Source organism: Morone saxatilis, unplaced genomic scaffold, assembly GCF_004916995.1.
Source record: "Morone saxatilis isolate NCDOM2014 unplaced genomic scaffold, NCSU_SB_2.0 Contig3, whole genome shotgun sequence".
Lineage (NCBI taxonomy): Eukaryota > Metazoa > Chordata > Actinopteri > Moronidae > Morone > Morone saxatilis.
This window is the reverse complement of record NW_023339873.1, coordinates 14,799,581-14,818,341: the sequence shown is the minus strand read 5'-3', so window position 1 is coordinate 14,818,341 and position 18,761 is coordinate 14,799,581. Positions and strand designations below refer to the sequence as shown.

At 40.9% G+C, this 18,761-nt stretch overlaps 1 protein-coding gene across 1 annotated transcript in view; it reads left to right on the top strand.

Annotated features, from left to right (window-relative positions):
- The window catches only part of LOC118336940 (ryanodine receptor 3-like), a 101,741-nt gene that overhangs the window by 75,318 nt on the left and 7,662 nt on the right, over window positions 1-18,761 (top strand). Inside the window, exons 62-89 of the mRNA XM_035673712.1 lie at window positions 731-791; window positions 1,673-1,911; window positions 2,774-2,965; window positions 3,365-3,688; window positions 4,102-4,342; window positions 4,427-4,514; window positions 4,610-4,702; window positions 5,186-5,200; window positions 6,057-6,227; window positions 6,329-6,388; window positions 6,489-6,623; window positions 7,079-7,191; window positions 8,636-8,732; window positions 10,762-10,871; window positions 11,190-11,241; window positions 11,327-11,383; window positions 11,471-11,570; window positions 11,657-11,736; window positions 11,820-11,896; window positions 12,461-12,534; window positions 13,561-13,578; window positions 14,603-14,683; window positions 14,807-14,895; window positions 14,967-15,095; window positions 15,187-15,291; window positions 16,662-16,743; window positions 16,965-18,277; window positions 18,466-18,524. Coding sequence (XP_035529605.1) covers window positions 731-791; window positions 1,673-1,911; window positions 2,774-2,965; window positions 3,365-3,688; window positions 4,102-4,342; window positions 4,427-4,514; window positions 4,610-4,702; window positions 5,186-5,200; window positions 6,057-6,227; window positions 6,329-6,388; window positions 6,489-6,623; window positions 7,079-7,191; window positions 8,636-8,732; window positions 10,762-10,871; window positions 11,190-11,241; window positions 11,327-11,383; window positions 11,471-11,570; window positions 11,657-11,736; window positions 11,820-11,896; window positions 12,461-12,534; window positions 13,561-13,578; window positions 14,603-14,683; window positions 14,807-14,895; window positions 14,967-15,095; window positions 15,187-15,291; window positions 16,662-16,743; window positions 16,965-18,277; window positions 18,466-18,524 — 4,255 coding nt within the window. The remainder of the gene's footprint in view (window positions 1-730; window positions 792-1,672; window positions 1,912-2,773; window positions 2,966-3,364; window positions 3,689-4,101; window positions 4,343-4,426; window positions 4,515-4,609; window positions 4,703-5,185; window positions 5,201-6,056; window positions 6,228-6,328; window positions 6,389-6,488; window positions 6,624-7,078; window positions 7,192-8,635; window positions 8,733-10,761; window positions 10,872-11,189; window positions 11,242-11,326; window positions 11,384-11,470; window positions 11,571-11,656; window positions 11,737-11,819; window positions 11,897-12,460; window positions 12,535-13,560; window positions 13,579-14,602; window positions 14,684-14,806; window positions 14,896-14,966; window positions 15,096-15,186; window positions 15,292-16,661; window positions 16,744-16,964; window positions 18,278-18,465; window positions 18,525-18,761) is intronic.

Sequence of the window (18,761 nt, the reverse complement as noted above, 5' to 3'; positions counted from 1 at the left end):
TGTGTGTGTGTGTGTGTTGTAAAAGTGAATGTTTATCACGTCTTAAGTTGGGTCTGTTGGGTGGCTTTTGGTTCCCAATAACTGAAGGGGCTTGTTTTAAGGACTTTATCATTGGTAACATATTAGACACCAAATACTAGAACATTTATCTGTAAAAATGCACTTTTTATTAAATATATATTAAACAAGCAAAAATGTATTAATTATTTAGTTTTAGAGGTGCTTGTAGGCTAATTTTATTACCTTTGTACAGCGCCAGGCTAAATGTTATCCCCAGTTTTCATACGGACATGAGAGTGGTATTAATCTTGACATCTAACTCCCGGCAAGAAAGCAAATATGTATATATCCCAAAGTGTTGAACATTCCCTTAAAACAACAGCAGCTTGAGCCACTGCCACTGAAAATATGACTGAATATTTAGATTTTAATGCTTTTACAGTTAAATCAATGGACTAAACCACTGAATTCATTACTTTAACCAATGTTCCCCTGATCACAGTGAAGATCCCACATCCAGCTGAGGTGGTGAACTAATTATTGATTTACTAACCTTATCTAACTGAGCCTGTAACCCACCCCCTGTTACTGGAGGATTGGAAGCTGCTGGGTGTGGTATGCACACAGAAATGAACTCACTGCTGCCATGAGAGGCTCAGTTCAGGTCACACTACACATGGGCGACAGTGTGTGTTTACATCATATTGATGGCTGTTGTGTTGTGTTGTAGGGATTGACTCCACTACCATTGTCAGCTGTCTGCATATCCTGGCACACACCCTGGACACCAGGTGAGTACAGCACTTAAGACTCACAGGGAACCTGGCGACTTAGAGTTTTCTCCTTGAAAGGAAAAGTTTAAATTTTTTTAAATGTTAACAAAAGCCCTCAGCTGGATAATGAGCTGTTGTTTCAACAATAATTGTCTGAGAAACCAATTAAATGTTTTCCTCTGTTAAGCAATGACGTAAAGTCTAACCTCTATAGGACCCTCAAGAGGAGCATTTGTCATGAACATTTTCTTTTAAACAGTTATTACTCTGGTGTCTTATGGGAGGCACTGGCATTAACAAAGAGCATCCTCTGGCATTTAAATAAGCAAAACAAATTTCATATGCCACATGTAGCCCCGGGCTTATAGTGTTCTTTAGACACAATGTACTGTTTGTTAATGGAGCTCACACATAATGAGGCTAAATCAGCAATGTATTATTGTGTCTTGTTTGTGCTGAAGAGCTACAGCTGATGCCCAAACACTCTTTTTCATTTCTCCTTCCTACTGGGACATATCAAGGTTTAACAATGGATAATTTATTTACCAATGTTATGAACTCTGAAATGCTGAAAATGGACAGACTAATCATATTAATGCATTGTGTGCATGTTATCTAAGCTCCAAACTCACCTTAGATTTAAATATCCACCTAAATCATTAAATAAATCATCTGTGTTTTTGTGTAAGGGCTGTCAGGTTGATACTCACATCATATTTCATGACTAAAACCTTCACAGACTGTGAAAATGAAGTAATTGTATATCTGAGCCTGTCCTACCATGGGTAAACAGCGTTGTCCTTTGCATACCAAGGGGTATCCAGTGGTTTATTATAGCTCTGCCCTTGCATGTCTCATTTAGTTTCAGTCATTTATCACACGCTCTTTCACTCTAACAGGACGGTGATGAAGTCGGGCTCAGAGCTGGTTAGGGTGGGGCTAAGGACGTTCTTTGAGAACGCCGCAGAGGACCTGGAGAAGACGTTCGAGAACCTGAAGCTGGGGAAATTCACTCACTCTCGCTCCCAGATGAAAGGGGTGTCGCAGAATATAAACTACACCACTGTAGCTCTGCTCCCCATTTTAACCGCTCTGTTTGAACACATCACTCAACACCACTTTGGAATCGACCTGCTTTGTGAGTCCTGAAAGCAAAGGAATGATCAAACGTAATGTGCGGGAGGCTGCTAAAAAACTGGAGTCAAGTTTCAATGTTAAGTTTAATGTTATGCAGTGATTACATGCTTCTTATTTCCTGACACCATGGGACATACCTATCGCTTACTTACACAAATGTACAGTAACATTCCTGAAATAGATATAAATTAGCAAAATAACAACAGCCTTTCACACAGTTGGTCGGTTATCTACTGAAATATCTCAACCCCATACAGATTGGTTCAGTTTTTTACTAAAATTTTTTATTTTGTATTAATTAATTTTGGTCCAGACATTTATAAACCTTAATTGTGGTAACTTTGGTGATTCTCTGACTTTTCATCTGGCGCCATAATCAGGACAAACTTTAACTTTACCAAATGGATGGAAAAAAGGTGGAATTCCCATCTTTACTTCGATTGGCATAATTAGGTAACATGCTAACACATTAAAACAAGATGGTGAACACAGTAAATACTTGGTATACATCCACATGTTAGCATTACCTTTGTGAGGAAGTTAGCATGCTGATATTAGTCATTAAGGCTTTGAAACACTGCTGGGGTGCCTCAAGTACACGCCTCACCAGCAGCTGCTAACATTTGGCCTCGGTTAGGGGCAACTAGTTCTTGTTTCTAATTTTTCTTATTTTCTTCTTACGTTGGACGATGTCCAAGGTGGTTTTTTCCTGCCTATTTCGGTATTCTGGGACCAGCCTCTATGCACTGGGTACTTGGGGGGAAAAACCAATCTATGGGGTAGAAAGGGTATCTCAAGGCTTTTCAACATTGTGGCATCCATTGGCTTTAAAAACCTCAACACAAATGATATTCTGGGTGCAGGCCTTTCCCACCGACTTCCTTCCTCCCTACGTTCCCCTAGACAGCTTACCAGCTCTCGGGTCAGTGTTCTGGGGCCACACTGGGGCTGGGAGCATGGCCTGCTTAGCCTTCCTGGAGCCACTTTGGCTCAAACACCGTACAAACCCCTGCTCCGGGTCTTTAATACCAACGAGTGCCACGGAGAACGAGCCAGTGAGTCATATGTAATTTATTTTTTTTCTAAAATAAAGGGAGTTCATCACTTACATTGGACCATTTTGGGTTTAGCCAATCAAACAGCTATAATTATAGATAATGAGCGTTGGTCTGTACATCTATTCATTTTTGAGATGTTTTTTTACAGTTTATGAGAAAAGGGGTCAGATTTTTTATCTTCCCATATTGGTCAGCACGGCTTACTGGTGGCTTAACTTTATATTAAGGTTTTAAAACACCCCTTCCCCCCTTTTATAAATTATATATATGATAAAAATATATATATGATTATATTATATAATATTTATATAATATAGGTATATATTATATATATATATATATTTGATAGTGTAGATATTGTTGTAATCACATTTCAATTTCCTGTGGTGTTTTCAGTCCTAGGCATACCAGACTCAGTCGAGGAGATGTGTCCCGGGATGCCACGGCTGGACGGTCTGATGAAGGACATCAATGACATGGCTGAGTCTGGAGCACGGTACACAGAGATGCCTCATGTTATCGAGGTGGTGCTGCCCATGCTATGTAACTATCTGTCCTACTGGTGGGAAAAGGGGCCTGAGAACCAGATAGCCAGCGGGGGCAGTGTCTGCTGCACCACCGTCACCTCAGAGCACCTCAGCCTCATTCTAGGCAACATCCTCAAGATCCTAAACAACAACCTGGGCATCGATGAGGCCTCCTGGATGAAGAGAATTGCAGGTGGGCATGGGTTGCTATAACCAATCATTATAATAAGGGAGAATGCCACACCCAGCTTAATTTCTTTATCTTTTGTAGTTGTAGCCTTACCATCTCACAGGAATTTTGCATGAACCATAGCACCTTCCAAACCAGTGTCAGCCTCTCTGCTAGTGCTAACTAGCATTTTTTCTTTTATTTATTCCAAAAAATGGTGTTGCTCCCACTGTAAACGTTGAATGCTACAGGATATAAACAACAAAAGGGCTACATCTTGTTTAAGTTTTGTTTGAGTTTAGAACCACATATATAAGCAAGTGTAAAAGCTTTCATGGTTGAAGTGCCATTGTGGTATACCGTGATATACTTACACATTTTAAACTAAATGTAACCAGTGTAATAAAGTAAAATTTTCTCTCTCTTTTACTGTTCAGTGTATGTTCAACCCATCATCAGCAAGGCCCGTGCAGACCTGCTAAAGAGCCACTTCCTGCCTACGCTGGAGAAGCTGAAGAAGAAGACAGTGAAGGTGGTGTCTGAGGAAGAGCTGTTGAAGGCAGACAGTAAGGGAGACACCCAGGAGGCCGAGTTGCTGATCCTGGACGAGTTTGCTGTACTCTGCAGGGACCTGTACGCCTTTTACCCCATGCTTATCCGCTATGTGGACAACAACAGGTTAAATCACTGAGCAATGGATGATAGAGTTTATTTTTGGGAGGAGATTGGGGCAGATGTTTTAATCTGTCTCTTTTACTGCAGGTCCAGGTGGCTGAAAGAACCAGATGCTGACTCCAACGAGCTCTTCAGAATGGTCGCTGAGATATTTATCCTCTGGTGCAAGTCACATGTAAGTTTCCTCATCTCCATACTTGTTTAGCCACAAAAAAGAGGCAGCTGTTACGAATTAGAACACTGATGTCTTTGGCGTGTGTCTTCCTGCAGAATTTCAAAAGAGAAGAGCAGAACTTTGTGGTCCAGAATGAAATCAACAACCTTTCTTTCTTGACTGGAGATAATAAAACCAAGATGTCTAAGGTAGGTTTTGTATTAGCTCACTACTTCTCAGCACTGTCAAATTTATTTCCTTTTTCTGGCTGCAGATTAAAACCCTCTTAGTCATGTCTCATGAAACTGTTACCCATCAAACTTGCATGCATGTTTGTATGAGAAAGCTGAAAAAGAACCAGAAATAAGCAGGATCATGACTGACTTTGACTTTTGACTGTGTGTTTGTGTGTGTGCGTGTATGAATTTATGCATGCACCCTCGTTACGGTAGATGACAGAAACTAACATACATCCCTCAGTTGACAAATATTTCTCCCTATCTTCAGCCCTTGTCAGCATTACAGGGATTAGAACATTTTTTTTCTTGTCTGCCTGATTTAGCTGTTTAAAAGGCAAACAAATGGTTTTCATTTCAGCGCACGTCCATGTGAGGACTGTGTGCCTTCATTAACTGCCCTCTCATCATTTTCTTCTATCTGCCTTTCTCTTTCTGTCTCTCTGTCTCAAACAGTCCTTTAAGGAAAAGGTAGAGTGATGCAGTGCATGAGCTGTTTACCTGCCAGCTTATTGGCTTATGTGCTCCAGTCGCCAAGGAGAAAAGCCAATAGTTTGTGCCGCTGTGCTATATAGCCTTTAGTGTAGTTATATATCATGTCACCTGATTATTTGTGGCCTCCATTCATCACCATGTGTGATATGGTAACTTTGGTCATTCCTCATTCCCTTATGGGCGGACCACGTCTCATCTGGAGTAATGAGGCCCAGCCCCTTTGTAGCAAATCATGTGATCACATGTCACTGGTGTGCGGTTGATGGATTGTGGTACCCTGGTGTGTTTGGCCAATAGTTACCTCAAGCTATTAATATTATGTTGTAGTCGATGTGTGGTAAGTGTGTGTTTTGTGTGTGTGTGTCTCTGTGTATATATATTAATATGGAAATTAGTGTTTTTACTGAGCCAGCTGCTTCAATTTGGCTCAAGACTGTGACTTTCTTCCTCACTGGTAACATCTCGCTGTTCCAACAGAGGCAGTCTGCTAGTTCTGCTTTTCAGCTGAGGTGTGAAACTTCTTAATGCTTCAGTGGCACAGATTCTGTCTGGTCGCAGATTCTGCCAGGGCTGAAAAAATAAATGCCTCAGTTACCTCTGGCTTTTGTTCAAATACAGTGTGAGTGCTCCCACTGTGAAGTAAGTTCCAAGAAAATACTGTGACGGTATTAGTTTAAATATTTCAAAGAAGCGCTTTAGTGCAACATTAATTATAGCAAAAAAGGGGAAATAGTATGTATTACCCAAAAAGACTAGCTTATTAAACCGCCAAAGCTCTTTGTATTCACCACTTTGAAATTAAGTTAAAGTTAATATCATGGTTTTTTTTCAGTCTGGAGGACAGGATCAGGAGAGGAGACACAAAAAAAGGCGCGGTGAGTTCTACTCTATCCAGACCTCGCTGATTGTGGCCGCTTTAAAGAAGATGCTGCCAATCGGCCTCAACATGTGTACTCCGGGAGACCAAGAGCTCATCTCTCTGGCCAAGACTCGCTACCTCATGGTGAGACAGCTTTTATGTGACCATGCACCCAAACAAGAACAACTACATTTCAGAATCATAAAGCTTAATGTTGCATCCCTAATCCTGCTGTTGTTTATTAGAGAGACACAGACGAAGAGGTCAAAGACCATATTCGGCAGAATCTGCATCTTCGAGTGAAGGTGATCATGTCAAAATCAATATCATAACTGTAGGTGGTTCTTTCCTTCCAAAGAATGTATATATTGTATTCTACATGCTTTTTTTCTAACACCCTGTCAGTCAGAGGACCCTGCGGTGAGGTGGCAGTTAAACCTGTACAAGGACATAGCGATGAGAACTGAGGGGCCTCCAGACCCTGAGAGGGTGGTGGACCGCATCCAGAGGATCTCTGCTGCTGTCTTCAACCTGGAGCAGGTTGGGCTCAGACATTCATACATACCCAAACATATTGTGAGCTCCAAATGACACTCACAACTGTGAAGGTGCAGGGTCACCAAAATATACAGCTCATGACACTTCAAATATGCTGGCAAATGATGTTACATTTATTTTAGCGTTCTTGTGTGTGGATGTGTAACCAGGTGTAGACTCTGGTTAGTTCAGCCTCAAAAAGCACACAATCGGCTATGTGTCACACCCTGTGGTTTTTACGTGGTTTGACCTCAGTGATGACAGCAAACCTGCACTGGGCCGCTTGACCATTTTCCTTCTCCTTTCACTTATACACAAACAGTCACACAGTTTCACAGTGAGTCACCAAAATGCTAAAAAAAAATGCCAGTTCACTGTCTTTAGAGATTTTCTTTTCTCAGGTTTAGCTGGTAGAGAATTTGTTGATTAATCGTGTAATCGTCTTCTACTCCCAATAGGTGGAGCAGCCATTGAGATCCAAGAAATGTGTATGGCAGAAGTTGCTTTCCAAACAGAGGAAGCGAGCGGTTGTCGCCTGCTTCCGCATGGCTCCACTTTATAATCTGCCAAGGTATGACTGTATATATTACACCTAGAGCTTCTACATATTTGTTGTGGCGTTTTTTTTCACCCCGCATTCAACAGTAGCAGAGAGCTCCCTGTAGTACTACTAGCAGATGGAAAAAATGTGTAGCAAGTGTTGTAACATCACCTTTGTGTTTACTGGCCAAACACAACTTCTTCTTCTGCCTGACTCACAACTCTCATTTCTCTCTTCCTGGGTTCTGACCCTGCATTAATGCACAGCCTCCCTCCCTCCGTCTGTAGGACAAATGTCTAGCCTGCAGCTGTTATCAAGGAGTAGAAAAAAAGGGACACTAGCAATTTCATGCCCTGCTGCTCTGTAACTCAATCACAGGAAGTCAGGCAGAGCGCTACAGTAGGGAGGAAAACAATTATGAGACCCAACCTGGGGGTGGCCATCTTCAATATGTGCTCAGACGATGCCGCCCGCCTGCCTGACAGTATGACTCATTTATTCAGAGTTGTTGACAGTGAAATATGACACAGCGTAGTTAATAATTATCAGACAGTATTTACAATGCAGGCACAATTGATTGTTTTTATTTGGAGTAATAGATTGGTGTTTGTGGGTGGATGTGAAGCTTCTGGATAATGTCGACTCTCCCTGAGTTTAACACATTCAGATGTCATCTTTTCTCTTTTGTCTCTCTATTCAGCCTTTGTTCTCTCCTCAATGTCACACTCTATTGTACCTCATCCCCTCAGGCACAAAAATAATAATTACTTCCTGAATGCCTACCGACATATTTGGCTGGAGATAATGCATGAGAACTCAGACTATGACAGTCTGCTCTCCATGCTGACGGTAACGTAGTGCTGACCCAGTGTCACTACTGTATGACCTTTGCATACCTCTCTTAACTACCTCTTGCTCTCCTCCAGGCACGGTTTATGCGAAAGATGTAACTCCCATTCAGATATTCCCGCTGGCTTTTCCACTGGTCCACATCTGTACAGTAATGCAGCAAGTGAGCAAGTTAAAGGAATAGTTCCACATTTTGGGAAATATTCTTATAATTCTAATATAATGGCTTTCTTGGCTTTAGATTTGCTTGTAGGTGGATTTTTAACTTTTTAACTTTTAGACAGAGTGAGGCTAGCTGTTTCCACCTATAAGCTAAGCTAACCATGTAATCTTCTCATCTTACTCTCGTTCCTTAAATGTCAAAATATTCCTTTAACTGTCACTGATGTGCAGAGACATGGGTAATTAATAGAAGTTCCGTAATTAGATGAACTCATTAATCCAGTCTACCTGCTGATGAGAGTTTACGACTAGATATAAAAAAAAGAATAGTTTGATTAAGGGTGACCAGTTGGGTGTGCCAGTACCCTAAACTAACCAGTATTAACCTCTCCTAAAGGGACTTCTCTCCTCCTTTGCTTTGCTCCTATCTAACCCAGGCTAATGTCCTCTCAACCTTCCTTAGGCATCGCTCTATTAACCTCTTCCTCCTGGCCTATCAGAGAATATGGATAGAAACAGAGGAATACTCTTTTGAGGAGAAGCTAGTGCAGGATCTTGCAGTAAGTACTTTTGTCGTTCCCCAGTGCCCTCTTGTTGGTACCCATGTGCTGAGCGTCGCCCTTACAGCACCACTTTCCTTTACTTGTGTCATTGTTAAAAGTGCTTGAAAGCGCCCCAGTTCCACCACGTACCACTGGGACACACTCAGTCATCCATATGATGTTTTTCAACTACGTGCCCATTTTTTTGGCAAGCATGACATCACCGTTGATGTCAGAGCCCGCTGATGTATCTCGACCACTGTGTGCCATCCAACATTGGTAAGATATGGAATGCAGATTGGACGATTATGTCTAGTTTGACGTCTGCATTATTGTGTCAAAATTGTAGGTCTAACGATGACAGAGTATACCCTGCTAATATGTACATTTTAAATGTACCACTTGATTTATTCATAAGTGCCCACTAAATGGTAGTATTAGAGCACGAATGGCAACCTGTTGAATTTTAAGTAGATTAAATTGGGCGAGTAGTTCTGCAAGCTACTGATTTCAATGTAAACTGGATGAGATCTTTTCTGATTAATGGTGATATATATATATATAGTGCAGCCATGGAGGGAAATATATTTTACAATTATAGTTCAAATCTTTTTCTTTAAAAATATTTTGTCATATAATTGAGACTGGATAAAAACACACATATGGTTTGTTGTTAGCCTTCTGGATAGGAATGACAACCTGTAAAGGATTGTAGAGTAGGCCTAAAGTGGCCGGGAGCACGTCAGTAGAATCGAGTTGGGGTGGAGCAGGGAGCATTCATTTTACCTGAATGAGTAACATGCTCATGCTTGTTCAAATTGTTGCATTGCCTAGACAGCACCCTTACTGTTATCATCCCTAACATTTCCCATTACGGCTCCAGTTCCACCCTACACAAATAACGTGTATAATACATATGTGATAATAACCACTAGCAAGAGCCCACATGACTACAACATAGGCACGCAGCCAAATGCAGCCCCTACGCCAAAAAAGGCTGGGTATATGGACGTCTAATGGTCCAAACCCCGTAAGACTTCCAAAATCAACGTCTTTACAGGGTATTTTCTGCTGTCTTAAGATCTACAATTTCGACATCAAACTAGACGTAATGGTCCAATCCGCATTACGGCATCCTGCCTCGATGCTTTGACTTACCAATTAAATTTTTGAAAGTTTTGGTGTCTTTCTTAAATTTGAACAATCATAAAACATCACAATCATGCATTGAGTTTGTAGAGAAAGCAAAAGAGATACAGAACATAGCTGATTTTTTACAATTTCACAAAAGTGAAAATATTTTGCGCTTTGTAGAACATGATAACCTACAGCTTAATATGCATAGCTTGATTAAAAATGCTTGAAGGATTCATGAAATAGAGTTTGATAAATTCAGTTCTCTGATCTGGAGACTATCATGAAGGCATGCTGGAACTCGACATACCCTACTGTGCCAATGGGTGTCTTTTTTTCTCATTTTCAATAATGAAATGAAGATAAAAATTTGAATTAATACAACTTTTACAAAATCTAATCTTTTTTATCCCTTTTAACAACCATATCTTTTCCACATTATTTGAAATTAAAGCTACAGGGCACCACATAAGAAGTAGAGGGTGTGACAGATGAAGAAATGTATAATTCAGCCAACCAAGCATACATATTTGCCCTACAGGAAAATAGTTCCAATGTCTGCTATCATGGGAAGTTTATCATGATAAAGTGTTAACTGGGCTCATGGAGAGTCATGCTTAACTCCAATCTCCACCTTTTAACACTGCTGAACATCATCTCCTGTGTGTTTACGTATGTGCACGTGGCAGCATGTGTGTGGATGTGCCATTGTGTCCGTGCTCGTTTTTGTGGTTTATTGTGTGCATGCTATCAGCGTGCATTGGCTTTTTTCTGATACAGCATGATTTTCTTAAGGTAAGTGATATATAGTGACTGTAACTGCTGTTCATACAAAGTGTTACAGTTCAGATTTCTAGCTGATATTGAGACGACATGCCCCAGCTGCAAGATTTACTTGTATGGGTTTGTCCAGAAAACGCAGCCCAAAGTGGAGGAAGAGGAAGAGGAGGAGGAGAGAAAGCAGCCGGACCCTCTTCACCAGCTCATTCTGCATTTCAGCCACAATGCTCTGACTGAGTGCAGGTAAATACACACTTGGAGTCACACACCTGACCACCTGGCACAAACACACTTCTCTCCATCTGTGCTAATAGTTTTGGCCTGCCTCTTAGCTAATAAAGAGCTGCATTAAGCTAAATCATCGGAATACATTTTACGCTAGGAGAGAAACACAAGCAGTTTTTTTAGTATTTCTCTGTAATCCTGCTGCTTACTGTACATACATTGCAGTGGCTATAAATACAATCAAACTGAAACTTGCTTATTATTATTTAAAGATGAGATGTGATTGTTTGCTATGCAAGATTTAATCACAGAATATTTATCTTTCTTTTTTGTTAGTTCTTTGGAAGAGGATCCTTTGTATATTGCATATGCAGATATGATGGCAAAGGTACTTCATTCTCTAAATTGCTTTTACTGAAATGTATGCTGTTCAGCAAAATGTAGCAGGTTGCACATTGTCCTTTCTCTTTTAGAGTTGTGCTGAAGGGGAAGAAGAAGAAGAGGAGGAGGGAAAAGAGAAGACATTTGAGGTGCTATTGATCTCTCTCGGACTACACTTTACTTTGTTTTTGATTCATATTCAGAAGTGGTGCTTACTGTATTATCATTTCATACAGGAAAAGGAAATGGAGAAGCAAAAAATGCTGTATCAGCAAGCCAGACTACACGATCGAGGAGCTGCAGAGATGGTGCTTCAGATGATCAGTGCCAGCAAAGGTAGGAAAACACATTCTCCTGTCTGACTTCTTATAACTGCCACTACTGGTATAGCGACTGTATGATATATGATTTGCGGTCATCAGGTCGACTTGGTGCTATGGTGACTTTCACCCTGCAACTAGGCATCTCTATCCTCAACGGGGGGAACATACTGGTCCAACAGGTACACATCAGTCAGCATGCAGTATTGTGTTGCAAAGTTAAAAGCATCAGCTCGCTATTTAATGTGCTTTTGTCTCGATCCAGAAAATGTTGGACTACCTGAAGGAAAAAAGAGATGTTGGCTTTTTCAAAAGTTTGTCTGGACTAATGATGTCTTGCAGGTAATGAAGCCAAACCAATTATCACACACAGAACATACAATTTACTTTATTTCTCAACTTCAATTTAAAGGGGAACTCCATCAATTTTACACAGAAAGGTCAGTTGTATAAATGTAATAGAAAGCCTCCTTTAAGCCCAGTCCACACTGCCTGCGTCTGCAGTGCGTAGCACAACGAGTCTCAGCTGCTTCTCTGTTTTTTCTGTGAGCCGTGCACGGCTGCAGCAGAATCACTTTCTGTGTGGTCAACTCAGGCATGCGAGGTGCAGAAGTTCAGCGAGGCAGCCGTCACACACTGCTCAGGCAGCCTATGACAACCAACCATTAAAAACTGGGACTGTTGGCTTTGAAAACATGGGTGCTTATTAATGAGCCAATCAATTTAGACTAAAAGTCAGGACAATTTTTTGAATTATATCGCCTAAGTCGCCTAACTTATATAATACTAAATACAATACTGCAATAAAGCAATACTACGTTCCTGGAGTGCCCCTTTAAAATACATATTGCAGAATATAAAAAAGAAATGTATCATAGGTCATGCTTTGTCTTTTATTCCCTACAGTGTCCTGGACTTGAATGCTTTTGAAAGGCAAAATAAAGCAGAAGGTCTGGGGATGGTTACTGAAGAGGGATCAAGTAAGTGAGGATAATAAACATGGTAAACAGTCTGTCCTAGTTGTTGATTCACCAACAATTTGAGTGATTGATTTGTCTTTTTTTTAATCACACTGATGTAAAAAGCTTGCACAGTATATTAGTGTGGTGCTGAACAAGTAAATATCTGCGCCATAGTATGATTTTATTCTTTGTATCATTGTAGAAAAAGCACAGTATAGCCAGAACCTTAATACTAAAAGTTCAGCAATTTATGTGCCGCTTTCTGTGTTGCTAAATGCTGATCTGCTGCAGATTTGAGAGTATCTTTGTAAACAGACAATGAAACAGAGGTTATGGAGTTTGTAGCTTTTGCAGACGGACCTTTTTCTTCAGCAAGGTATTTCAGCCATTCAGTGTTACACATGTGGCCAAAACCACAGTGCAATCTGTAAGTGATACATATTTATACAGGCTTGTAATTGGCTGCTAGACAAATGACGCAGCTTGACGAAACATCTACTCTTTAGTTTGTACAAGCCCATCCTCACTTCACGTCTGTCTCTCGTTTGTCATGTTGTCTGTCATCATCATGCAGGTAAACCTGTGCTACTGTATGTCTAAGTCCTGTCTCGGCCTTGTCTGCCACTTAAAAGCACTCACAGTCACAGCTACATCCACATGAAAATCCACATTTAATCAGACATCTCTATTTGACCTGATGGGTAGCATACAGTATAAAAATATGTTTTTCTCATGCATATCCCAGCTCATTTTCACCTCATAAGCTCAGGCATAAGTGATGGTAATTGTTAGTACTGTCTAAGCTGTATTCTGAACACTGAAACACGAGCAGACTGTAATTTAAGACTTTGTGTAATTGTTACCGCGTGTCAGTGTCGTAAATCAATGTGAGTATGTAAAGATATTTCTATAGCGCTATCATTCTCTCCTGTTCCTACTTCTTCTGATTGAATATCAATGTCTTCTCCTTTGCTTATGTCTGCTTTTTGTTTTGTTTGTTTGTTTGTTTTCCTCTGATCATGTTTTTTATCTCATCGGTCGCAGTCAACGTGAGTGAGCGGGGTAAATACATGGTTTAGATTCTACTTATTTTATGCAATGCTGACATCTTGATTGCTCTCCGTTCAACTCCTTCCTCCCTCTGCTCATTCCCTTCCAATCTTTCTCTCCCCCATTCGCCCTCCTCCCTTGCCCTGAATGCAATACAATCACCTTCTTTTGTACCTTGGACTGAAGGAACGCATGCATGCTTCTATGACATCTGGATAGATTGTTCAGTCCAGGGTCAGGTGCCCCAAACTGACTCAAATCTCTCCGCTTTTCTTACACTTCTTTTATAAGAAGTCAGTGCTTGTCATTTGTGTGGGACCTTTTATTTATATTAATTTTGACGATACTAACCAGCGTGTAACAAGAAATAAATCTCCCAAAGCTTTGATTGTAAGAAACAACAAAGCTTTGCTATTGTTAAAAAAAAGTTTTATTCGCATAATAAACCTTGTTTTAGTTTGTGAAATGATGCATTATATAGTCCCTCCAGGATTATGCAGACTTTACTTTACAGTCGCGGCCTAAAATTTCCAATTTTACAGCAGTTTTTTAAATTTTTTTTATTGTTAATATATGTTTATGTATAATTCGTAAGACATTTAAGGCAACTTGTTCCAGTGAAAATAAAATCATTCATTCGCGTCACACGCATCTGCATGGTCTGCATCTTCACAGCTAGGAACAAGCAAACGACGCATAATCGCAGCGTTTTGCAGAGGAAACTGCAATGGTTGGTAAGTTTTGTGAAAAAGTTGCGGTTTCTAACGTCGTGCAAAATCCGCGGTGATTGGTTGAATATGCGTTAATTGTTTCGATCGAAACCTCGCAACTTCCTGGAGGGACTGACTATACCTTGTCTGTGTGATCTGAACCCCAGATATGGTGCACATGATTTGATGACGTTTGACAACTAGATAGCAGCTTTACAAGAAAGTGAAAGCCATGCAAGCCCCGATGCCTGTACTGACATTAAAATGATTGGTCTCTGACCTTCTTATCACTGAAAGGGGCAGTTAATCTCATTTCCTGTCCTCAGGTTCCAAGGTACTGCAGAATGATGAGTTCACTAAGGATCTCTTTAGGTTCCTGCAGCTTCTCTGTGAGGGCCACAACAATGGTAGGTGGACACTTTTACATAAACCAGAATTAAAGGAGATGTTACCTCAATCTGCATGTCTCTCAAAACAGTGTTATACTAGGCTAGGTAGTGTGAATGTACTCATTTTATCTTTTGTTTTAGATTTTCAGAATTTCCTGAGGACTCAGACAGGGAACACAACTACAGTCAACATCATCATTAGCACTGTAGACTACCTACTAAGACTCCAGGTATGTTGCTATTACAGACAAAAGTTTAATATATTCATTTACATTTTTTAATGTTCTGTTTCTTCTATTAGGAATCCATCAGTGATTTCTACTGGTACTACTCTGGTAAGGACGTTATAGATGAAGCAGGTCAGAGGAACTTCTCCAGAGCACTGTCAGTGGCCAAGCAGGTCTTCAACTCTTTAACTGAGTATATCCAGGTATGATATCACACCACACTTCACAAAAACAAGTACGGATTAAAATTCTGAGCTTAAAAGACTGAATTTGATACTGTGTGATCATCTCCAGGGTCCATGTATTGGGAACCAGCAGAGCCTGGCTCACAGCAGGCTGTGGGACGCAGTGGTGGGCTTCTTGCATGTTTTTGCCAACATGCAGATGAAGTTATCCCAGGTATGTATGTATGATGGTAATACTATGGTGGTGTTGCATTTGTACTGTACTTAAGTACAGTTTTGACATACTTGTACTTGAGTTTTTCCCTTTCATGCTATGCTGTGTGCTACCCATATATCTGCTTCATGTATTTGACAGCTATAGTATAGTTAGTAATTACTTTGCAGATTCGTTTTTTATAAAAAATAAAAATATGGTGCAGTATTATAGATTCAGTGTAGTGGTTAAAATTAGCTCTACTAAATGAATTGATAGATTAAGTGTTGTCTTTTGGCATTTTTGCCTTCATTTGACAGTTTTACAGTCAATATAAATGGGATTACAGGGGGAGAAAGGGAGATATGACATGCAACAGAGTAAGGCTGCTGGAATCAAATCAGGGTGTGCATTAATCTATAAGTGCAATTTTAATCTTGGGGATATCTTGTAGCCAAGTGGTTAAGACATATACCATATAAGTAGTTTTATGGGATCTTAATTATTTGGCTCCCAGACACCCACAAGATAAAAATTATGCTCATTCATGAAGGCATCAGAGATAATAATCCAATATCATGAAACATATACAGGAATTAACTCTGAAAGAGGCCATTCTGCTTTATGAAATGTTGCTTTTAATACCAATGTACAGTTTCATGAAAAAACTCATGTACTTTTACTTAAGTGAAAATTTAAATGCAAAAAATTTGCTTGTAATTGAATACTTCTGAACGGTAGTATTGCTACTTTTACATTACTTAAATTAAAATCTGAATACTTAATCCACCAATGGTGTTTGTCTTTGTCAGCCAAATGCTGTTTTAAAATATCTGTAGCCAGTAGAGGTCTCTCCAGGCTCACGGATAACCTCAGGCTACTGCAGTACAATTACATTTGTCATTCCGCTCAGCTATATGATGCATGCCTCCATCTATGATATTTTATCCATGCCCAATAAGCCAGGATTGGGATGAAATCCACCCGCCTAACCTTATCTCATGGCCATCAGGAAAAGGCTTGGTCTGACATTAGAAGCCAGGATGAAGGAGAGCACAGGTGGAAGGGTTTGAATTTAGCGCATCAAAGTGCACTGCAGATTTACTGCATGCTGAATACAGGCTCCACAGAGACCCTAAATGAGTCAGACTGACCTAGCCATCTGCTCGGAGACAGTAAAATAGCATTAACCCTGGTGCTGATGGATGGATGTTACCTAGAAGGCCCTTCTGGGCCGCAGCACAGCTATTGTGGGTCCCTACAATGTGAGGCAGCCTTGATCTCTCAGGGACATTAGACAGGATGGCTGTACCCTTACAGGGAGGCCATCAGTACTCTGTGATATGGTTTAGTGACAGTCAGGGTTTCCCTTTTTTGTCTTCTCCTAACAGGACTCCAGTCAGATTGAATTATTGAAGGAGCTGCTGGACCTACAGAAGGACATGATCGTCATGATGCTCTCTCTTCTCGAAGGTTTACTTTTTAATGACTTACCAACACCATATTAGCTGCACCAGCAGCAGTAGTTTGCAAGGATATTATCTCTTCTGTGACTTTCATTAAACAGATTTGTTTGCTCGGAATGTAATCAAATATTTCCCAAAGCAGCTTTGCTTAATCTGCATGGAGACTGTTGCTTGTTATTGTGTGTACTGAAAAACTTTGCTTTGGTCTCTTTCTCCATTACTTCACAGGTAATGTTGTCAATGGTACTATTGGAAAACAAATGGTGGACACCTTGGTAGAATCTTCTAGCAATGTGGAGATGATCCTAAAATTCTTCGACATGTTCCTCAAGTTGAAGGACCTGACTACCTCAGACAGCTTCAAGGAATATGACCCCGAGAGCAAAGGGGTTATATCAAAGAAAGATTTCCAAAAGTCCATGGAGAACCAGAAACAATATTCCCAGTCTGAGATTGAGTTTCTTCTCTCCTGTGCTGAGGCGGATGAGAATGACATGTTCAATTACGAGCAGTTTGTGGAGAGATTTCATGAACCTGCCAAGGACATTGGCTTTAATGTGGCTGTGTTGCTTACCAATCTCTCTGAGCATATGCCTCACGATGCCCGCCTCTCAACATTCCTCGACCTGGCTGAGAGCGTCCTCAGCTATTTTGAGCCCTATTTGGGTCGTATTGAGATCATGGGTGGTGCTAAGCGCATTGAGAGAGTCTACTTTGAGATCAGTGAGTCAAGTCGCACTCAGTGGGAAAAGCCTCAGGTGAAAGAGTCAAAGCGGCAATTCATCTTCGATGTCGTCAACGAAGGCGGGGAGAGTGAGAAGATGGAACTATTTGTCAACTTCTGTGAGGACACCATCTTTGAGATGCAACTGGCCTCTCAAATCTCAGAGCCAGACCCAGTGGAGCGTCCAGAGGAAGATGAGGACGACAAGCAGAGTGTGGTGGAAAACCAGGAAGAGGAAGAGGAGGAGAGCGTGATGATGGAATCTTCCTCGGCTTTTACAATCGCCTGCATCTCCATGAGAAAAAGTCTCTGCCACTTCCGCCAGCTGCTCACTCTCAAGAGCATGAGGCGGCAGTACAGAAAATTCAGGAAGATGAGTGTTAGAGAAATGGTGCAGGGTTTCTTCTCTTTCTTCTGGATGATCATTACAGGCCTCTTCCACTTTGTCTACAGCCTAGTTTGGGGTTTCTTTCATATCTTGTGGACCACTATGTTCGGGGGCGGCCTCGTTGAAGGGGCCAAGAACATGAAGGTGACAGACATTTTGGGAAACATGCCAGACCCCACCCAGTTCGGGATCCACGGAGACGTGTTAGAGATGGAGAAGATGGAGGCGAACGAGGCGTCAGCGTTGGCGGAGATGGGTCAGATGGCTCAGGGAGAAGCGGCGGAGGCAGATCTGATGGCTGAGTTGCTGAACATACAGCCCAAGAAGGAGGGAAAGCATGGGGCTGAGCCCGGTTTGGGGGATGTGTCTGAGGTGGTGGTGGGGGATGCTCCGTCCATTGCCAGTGCCGTCAAGCAGAAGAAGGCACAGGTCAGTACCCATGTTACATCCAACTGAATAGGGGTACTTCTTCTTCTATCTATCTATCCTCATCATGCCTTAGCTAATAGACACTAGAGACAATACAACATTTGTATTGACACTTGAAACACACGTTGTTATCATACTAAAACAAACTATTAATGCAACTGATGGTCAAAACAATGTATTTGTTACAGTTGGCTGCCAAGAAACGGGCTTCAAATGGAGAGTACAAGTCTGATTCAGAGAAAGGAGAGTGAGTGTTCTTAATTTGTTCACTGTTCATCTTCAGTTGAATTCTTCTGATATGCTTTTATGTGGTTATCGCATCTTTAAGCATTATGCCATCTTTAAATTCTTTCTGGTCACAAGTGTATCAGCATGTTTTCATTTTTTGATAGTCGAAAGTCAGACATTTTAAAATGATGATGAAGTAAGATGTCAGATATTTGATTTAATTTGGTAGGAACTATTGGCAGAAACGGAATCTAAT